We start from the raw sequence: 8,065 nt of genomic DNA on the forward strand, positions 1-8,065 counted from the left end.
GAAGAGAATGTCGCACGAATTGCCAGGGTCGATGAGGACACGTTTGACTGTCTAGTCGCTGATCTTGACATGGATGACCAGAGCATCATTGTGAGGGAGACACACCTTGTTGAGGTCAGCCTCGGTGAAGGTGATGTTGCCTAAGCTGCGGCTGGCTGTTCGTGGAACAGGAGTCACTTGGGAGGAGAATTGGTAGACCTCTTGCGGGCGCCTCTTTCGTCTCGCTTCTCCTGGTGGATCTTTGGATGAGTAGATCTGGAAGGTGATCATGTTGATCGTTCTGTGATTCTCTCTGTCGGATGAGTGCTGGCGGCGTTCATGGCAAGATCGCTTGTTAGAACGTCCTCAAGCGTGTGAGCGGTCTCTTTGGTGGTGGCAAAGGGGAGATCGGCTCCGTTCTCGGCGAGCTATAAGCTTGTGGCGTAGGTCGTCGTTGGAGTATAATGTTTGATATGCCCTGCCTCGATGAGGTCTTGAAGGTAGTGCTTGAGAATTCTGCAGTTGTTTGTCTCATGACACTTTGCTTTATGGAAAGCGCAGTACGGCTTTCTTGGTGTATCTTAAAGCCTTTTTATCGCAGGTCGGTAATATGTTACATTTTTTATCTTCTCCAGGATGTAACTTGGAGATCTTGTGAGGGTAGCAAACTGGCGTTGTGGCTGCATCGTGTTCCCAGACTTCTGTCCTTCCAGTCTGGGTCGCATTTTGGAGGGTGGTTCCGTATCTGTGATTGCTGCAACTTCTTCCATTTGGATGTTGTCTTTCACTAGTGATTCATGTAACTTGATGTGCTTGTCCACTTCGTTGTACAGGTCTTCCAATTTTTCAGGACGCTCCTTCATAAGCGTCATGTATAACCAGGTGCGTTTGTTGATAGCCCTGGTGAAGGCTAACGTAGTGAAAGACTCTTAGATGTCCCTATCCACGGACAACAGTTCAATTTTGAACTCTCCTAAGAAGGACTTGAGTGACTCTTCCTTATCCTAGGATAGTAGGAGGAGTGAGTCCAGGTCGGCTTTCTTGCGCCTGTTGTGGACATAGTGGTTGCGAACGTGTCCGTTAGCTTTTCGAAGCTGTTGATGGAGTTTGGTTCTGATGAGTAGAACCAATCGAAGCTCCCTCCTTCAAGCTTGTAGGGAATAAACAGTATTGTAGGAAGTCGAATTCCTATGCACTGTAGAGTGCAAGGCTTTAGATGTAGCGAGCTATGTGTTAACCAGGACACGCACTACCGTCGTACATCGCGAACCTTGGTTGTACGAAGTCTTGGGGAGTGGCCTTAACAAGTATTTCTGCTATAAACGGGGACACTCGGTAGGTTTTGAGCATTTTCTAGACGATTTGGGTGGCATCCTTTTTCGCTGTGCTCTGGTCGATTCGCTGGTTGAGGCTGTTGATCTGCTGGATGACCTCGTTGATGTCGTCTTCTGCAGTGGCAATGTTTGGGGTAGTGATTTGTTCTTTGAGTACATCATTCTCTTGCCGGAGCAGAGTGATGCTGTCGGACATCGTTCCCATTTGGGAAACTATGATCTTGACTTGTTCTTGAAGGCTTTCCATGCTTCGTGGGCTTGAGTTTTTTGTTTTTTGAGATTGATATAGGGTTTGTGAACTCAAGAAATCGTCATAGATGGCGCCAATGTAAAGGATACTTTTGGTAATCCTTATAAATGTAAGTTTTGTGAAGGGATTGGGATGGTTAGATTAAGTTGACCGAGTCCGTATGGACGAACTGCCTACGTATCAAGTTCTCTCTACTGGGGGGAGACTTGAATCAGGTCAGACGTAGTTCCTCATCCTCTTTATATAGGCAAGGGCACGCGCCTCCGGCTCTCGCGCTTCAGGTTAGATCCAGGTCTTCAGCTCATGCGTGTGTCATGATGATAAGTTAAGCACACTTATTGTGAAGCGTGCCTAAAGCCACATCATTGTTGTCGATAATTAAGATTTCCGTTATTGACTGTTGAGGAGAGCGAGAGTTCATGAGGTCGCTATTGGGTGAGGTCGTTCATGTGCACCGTGTCACTATGAAGCGAGCTTGTGTGACGAAGACTTCTTGCTGTAGTTGAGTCGCTAAGAAGCGAGCTATGAGGACGAGGACCATAAGTTGGTTAGTGAAGATGTTTATGCTGGACACGTGCTTGATATTCGATCATTGGATGTGAATATTATTCCCTCACACATTTTATTTTCTATGACTATGTAACGTAATATGTTTTTTTTAATATGAATAAATTTTTATTTTATATAAATATATGTTAGTTTAAATTAAAATATATATATATAATAAAAATAGAAATTGATTAACATTGTTTATTAATGATTAAGAATAAACATTCATCTACGAAATTAAATTAAATTACAACAATCAATGTCAGTTACCCTTAATGCTCCATAGATGCTCGACAAAGTCATTTTTAAGTCTATCATGCATAGTCTTTGATTGAACTCGTAGAGTCCCCTCAATGTAGTGTTCCCGAGTAGGTAGGATCTGTGGTTGCCCTTCTAGATTAGGAATGTACCTCCTCATTTCATAATTTTTATTCTTACCTCCGATTATCATATTGTGCAATATGATATATGCTCTCATAACATTACCCATTGTCTCCACATGCCATAATTTGCAAGCTTTTGCCAAAATCTCAAATTTAGATTGCAAGACCCCAAAAGCTCTTTCAATATCTTTCCTTGCAGCTTCTTGCATCATTGCGAACCACTTCGTCTTTAGAGCATTAGGTTTTGAAATTGTTTGTATAAATGTTGCATAGTCAGGATAGATACCATCACTTAAATAATAACCCATATTATAGGTATGTTGATTTACATCAAAATAAATAGGTGGAGAAGTACCATTGATCACGTGCTCAAATACCGACGAGTTGTCCAACACGTTGATGTCATTGTGTGACCCTGGCATCCCAAAGAAAGAATGACATATCCACAGGTCTTCGGTTGCAACAGCTTCGAGAATAACATATGGTCTTCCAGAACGACCACTGTAAGCACCTTGTCATCCAATTGGAGAGTTATGCCATTCCCAATGCATACAATCAATGTTTCCCAACATACCTGGCCATCCACGTATGGCAGAATGTGCAAGCAAGCATTATGTATCTGCAATATTTGGCCTTCGCAAGTAGACTGAACCGTACAATTTGATAATTGCATCACAGAAATGCCTCAACACCTGGTTTCTAGTTTGCTCAGAAATGTATAATTGATCGTTAATTTGATCAACCACCGTACCATAACCAAGAATATGCAAAGCTGCAGCCACCTTGATAAGAGGATCTATACCAGGTTTACCAGCATTGTTAAATTTAGGCTGAAAGTACTTAAAATGAGTCTGAATATTGTTGAAGATGTGAAGGAATAATGATTTTTTCATAAGAAAGCGCCGTTTGAAATCCTTTTTCGGAAAAACAGGACGATTGACGAAGTAGTTGGCCTTCAAGATTTCCAAAGTCAAAGCATAGTTTCTATGTTTCACTTTTCGACCCTTCTTTGAACCACCATGTGGTGCCTTCGGAGCATGTACTTGTGCTTGTGCAAGTACAGCCAAATGGTGCTTCATAAGGGAAATGACGTTAACAAATTCTTCATCAAGACTATCTGCCGAGTCTTCCACTGGAGAAGATGAAGAATAAGACGACGATAAAGATGAAGATGAAGATGAAGATTGAAGGGGAAAAATCTCATACACTTCATGATCCATTTTTTGGCAATGTGTGTGTGTTATTTGTTGAGGATTGATGTGAAATGGTCAAGTTGTTTGATAAGAATATTTGGGTTGAGCGTATGTAAAATAAATAAGGAAATGAGTGTAGATATATGGATGTAGAATTCTGGCCGATTTTGCCCGTTTTTTCCTGTTGGAGCACACAACATTAGGAGTGGCACGCAATAGTACCACTGGCGCGTGGTGCTGGTCAAAGTAAAAAAAAATTTAGGGCGACATTTGCAATGGCGCGCAACATTACCACTGTCGCTCTGCATCCACATCCGAAATCCCAAATTTGCTAACAAGAATGCGGCTGGACAGGTGATGCGACCGACTGAATTTGCTTCCACCTAGAGTTGGATTTCCACAAAATTCTGAGTTTTGTAAGCAAATTTGAAGAATTTGGGAGGTGATACTACCACCTAGAGATGCTCTAAGAGTAAGGTACATAAAGTGATATGAAACCACTAGAGTAGCAAAACATGTCGGGATTGAATGATGGAAGAATATAAGGCCTATTATGTTGAACAACTCTCTTCTCGCAGGAAATTGGATTGGATAACTTTATGTTTTAAGTGTTGTAAAGACGATTTGAAGAAACTTGAAAAAAATTCAGGAGGGATTAATTTGTAGATTCATCTACATCTTCTGTAAGTAGAGTGTTCAAAGCAATTTCCAGCTCTTCTAGGTTTTATGTTGTTTGGAATCAAGTTTTTCTTGGAATGAACTAATAATATAGTAAGACACAATGTTACTTCTCACATCCTCTCTTTGTATTTGAGACTCCTTACAGGATTTCATTGTACACTCTATAAGCTCGGTATTGCAAATATTTTTAGAGTTTTTGCTCAACGTACTTGGTTTTTTAATTTATCAATGTATGCAATTAGGTGTTTTATGTTTCTGACTGCGGATGTGTTTCTTGGCAGCAAAGTAAAACGGTATTTTCTGCTGCTGAAGATTTACAAAGCCGATGATATTTTCTTCACTGGACGTCATATGACCTGCAAATAACCTGGCATCCACTTTCACCCATCATTTTAGTTCATATCCAAGGACTCAACCTCCTGGGATTTCTATTGCACACACAAAGACACCCTTGAGCAAGTGAGATAATTATGGAAGACAATATTTATGTTTTTCATTAAGAAGACTTGCACTTTTAACTTGTTGACAGTATAACAATTTGTTTTAGCTTTTTATTCAAGCGTCAGATATATGAGACAGAAATGGTACTTAAGTGGAATGCATACTTGTTGATATAAGATTATGTTCCTTTGCCCTTACTGAGAAGAACAACTTCTGGTATTCAGTTTTTGTCTTGCTCGTTGGTTTATTTAGTCTTTTTTGTATGGAATTTTAATTATTTGTGTTTATTGGTTTCTTTTTTTTTTTTTTTTTTGAATAAGTTGTTGTAGGGTTATGGCCAACCCCAACCAGTCATTAATATTGCAAATATATAGTTTCCCTTTTGTCCTCCTCAACAATAGTCATGAGAGTTGAGTTCAGAGGAGGAACAAAATATTCAACAACATTAGCAGAAGCTAGAGATGCTAGGTGGTCTGCAGCTCTATTCGTTTCCCTAAAAACATGGATGAACTTAATACTTACAAACATTCCTACCAGTGAACTTATCGCAGCTGATATATTAGCACATTGCCAAGGTGCTTGCTCTTGATTCTGCAAAATCCTTACTGCTCTTAGTGAGTCTGATGCCACTTCAATCTTTCTGATTTGTATCTTCAAACATCCTCTCAACCCATTCAGAATTGCTCGGAGTTCTTGATATAATACTGACCTTTGCCCACCAGCTTCAATATATGCAAGTAACACACTACCATTGGCATATCTAATAATACCTCCATTACTATAGCTGTTTTCTGTCAAAGAGCCATCAGCATTGAGCTTTGCTGTGTCAGGTTCTGGTTTCCTCCATATGCATGGTGTTGGTACTCTAGTCTTGAATACCACTGTAAGTCCTAGTCTATCCATCAAGACTCTTGCTTGGGCTGAGTCCTTACACTCTGTTAACTGACCTTGTAGATAAATCCCTACATCACTGATCAGTCGTGAACAAACAGTCCTCCAATCTTGAAACATCCTCCTGAACCTCCTATAATTTCTCTCCCTCCATACGTAACTCACCATAACACATATATATATACCTTATAGACTTCCACCTCCAAATTATTCTTCTGACACAACCAAAACAGTTGATTTCACTCTCTATTTGCGGTCGAAGCTTGAGTAGATAACCCTATATGTTGCTTTACTCTATTCCAAACTTCCTTAGTAAAAGGACAATCATAGAAAAGGTGCATAGAGTTTTCCCGGGCATCTAAATCACACATGCAACACTTAGAAGAGTGTAAACCCTTCCTCTGAATTAATCTATCTTGGGTAGGTATGTTTCCAGAAAACAAAAGCCATGCAGTAAAGGAGTGTTTCGGTAAGACTAACTTACCCCAAACCATGTTGTACCATCTCACTATCTCTCTTGGGATTCTAAGTGCCACATAAGCAGAATTGGATGAGAATGTACCTGTAGGATTAGGAGTCCAAATGATTCTATCTTCCAATAAATCCCCATTAATCTCAGTGGCCATAATCTTTTCTTTCAATCGACTTTGTGGTAACGCTTGTACTACAACAGAGTTCCACTTTCTATCTGTAATGAGTTCACTTACCTTTGCATTCATTGGTAAGGTGAATTCATTTCTAGCAATCGGATCCTCCTTGAGTGGAGCCTCAATTCACCAAATATCATGCCAGAAAAGAGTATTGGAGCCATTTGAGATGCTATACTTAATGTAACTCCTTGCAATAGTTCTCATCTCCAGTATACCCCGCCAAACCCAAGAGCAGTCTTGCGGTATTTTCATAGTCCAAAAGTTTTTGCCTTTCAGATGTTGGTTCCATGTCCATTTGACCCATAGACTATTCTCTTTGGATGCCACCTTGAACACCAGTCCACAATAAGCTGCTACATTCCAGAGTTTAAGGTCAAGTATACCCAAACCACCTTCCTTCTTAGTAAGACTAGTACATTTCTTATTAGCATGGTGCATCTTCTTTTTCATGTCTGGTCCACACCAATGGAATCTACAACAAATCTTAGAGACCTATTCTAATACTGTTAGAGGAAGAATAAATTTTTTGCCCAATACACATGAAATATATTGAGCACTGAATGGATGAGTTACAACTTCCCAACATTAGACAACACTTGTGACTTCCAATTTTGGATTCTTGCAGTGACCTTCTCAACCAGCAGTTGACACTCATGAATGCCCAGCCTTGAAGAGATTAAAGGTAACCCCAAATAGGTAATAGAAGGGGTAACTAACTTCACCCCTATAGTGTCAACTAACAGTTGGCCTTCTGTATCATTCATACCACCTACAAGGAGAGTGGTTTTGTTCTTGTTAGTCCTCAACCCAGTCACTTGTGCAAACATCTCAAGAGTATCTTGCACTGTCACAATGGATTCCTTCTCACCTTTAAAGAATAGAAGCAAGTCATCCGCAAAGCATAAATTGATCACCTTTGTTCTCTTACATCTTGGATGAGCTTTAATTCTCTTTACATTGAACTCATTCTTCAAAAGGCAACTTAACACCTCCATAATCATGACAAAAAGGTAAGGAGAAACTGGATCACCTTGCCTTAATCCTCTAAGTCCTTGAAAATAGTCTTATGGAGTTCCATTGATTAAAATAGAGAAATATGGAGTAGTGTAGCACATGTGTAACCATTTGATCATCTTAACTAGAAAGTTAAGTTTCCTTAGCATTGTAGCAATGGCGTCCCAACTCATAGTGTGATAAGCCTTGTTGATATCCACTTTGAGAGAGTAGCGTGGAGAGACATGCTTTCTCTTATAATTTCCCAACAACTCATGTGATAAAAGAAGGTTGTCTTATATAGTTCTCCCAGGCACAAAAGTGTAGGAACCGTTATTTCATAATATAAATTTCTACAAACTTTAAAAACCATGCGCAGCGGAATTAATGAAGTTCACGATTTTGATTGGAAAACATACCTGTAGATCAGCTGTGATAACTCTGAGAATCCAGAATCAGCAACCTCTTGATCTTCTGTTGTATTCCTATGCACAGAGTGGACGTTGTGTGGGCAACGATCTTCCAACCTCTTCTTTCTCACTTGGTCTCTCTCTCTCTCTCACACACCCTTAGAACCGAATTGGATTTGTTTTTGCTTGAGTGATGTCTCAGAGGAAAAAATGGCCAGAGAAAGAGGTTTCTTTTTATAGGCTACAACAGGGACCATGAGGAGAAATTAGGGTTGGGCCTCCTCACGGGCATGGGCTTCCCATGTTCGCCC

General features: G+C 40.2%; 2 protein-coding genes across 2 annotated transcripts; both read right to left on the bottom strand.

Moving 5' to 3' along the window:
- Window positions 1-3,106: 3,106 nt before the first annotated feature.
- LOC147488640 (uncharacterized) lies at window positions 3,107-3,715 on the bottom strand. Its single transcript, XM_086574440.1, has one exon. It carries the CDS (start codon window positions 3,713-3,715, stop codon window positions 3,107-3,109), a length of 609 nt encoding a protein of 202 aa, XP_086430566.1.
- Window positions 3,716-5,164: 1,449 nt separating this feature from the next.
- On the bottom strand, window positions 5,165-5,821 carry LOC147488641 (uncharacterized). Its single transcript, XM_086574441.1, has one exon. It carries the CDS (start codon window positions 5,819-5,821, stop codon window positions 5,165-5,167), a length of 657 nt encoding a protein of 218 aa, XP_086430567.1.
- Between the last annotated feature and the right edge of the window lie 2,244 nt (window positions 5,822-8,065).

The sequence above is a fragment of the Coptis chinensis genome, chromosome 7 (genome assembly GCF_015680905.1).
Source record: "Coptis chinensis isolate HL-2020 chromosome 7, ASM1568090v1, whole genome shotgun sequence".
NCBI lineage: Eukaryota > Viridiplantae > Streptophyta > Magnoliopsida > Ranunculales > Ranunculaceae > Coptis > Coptis chinensis.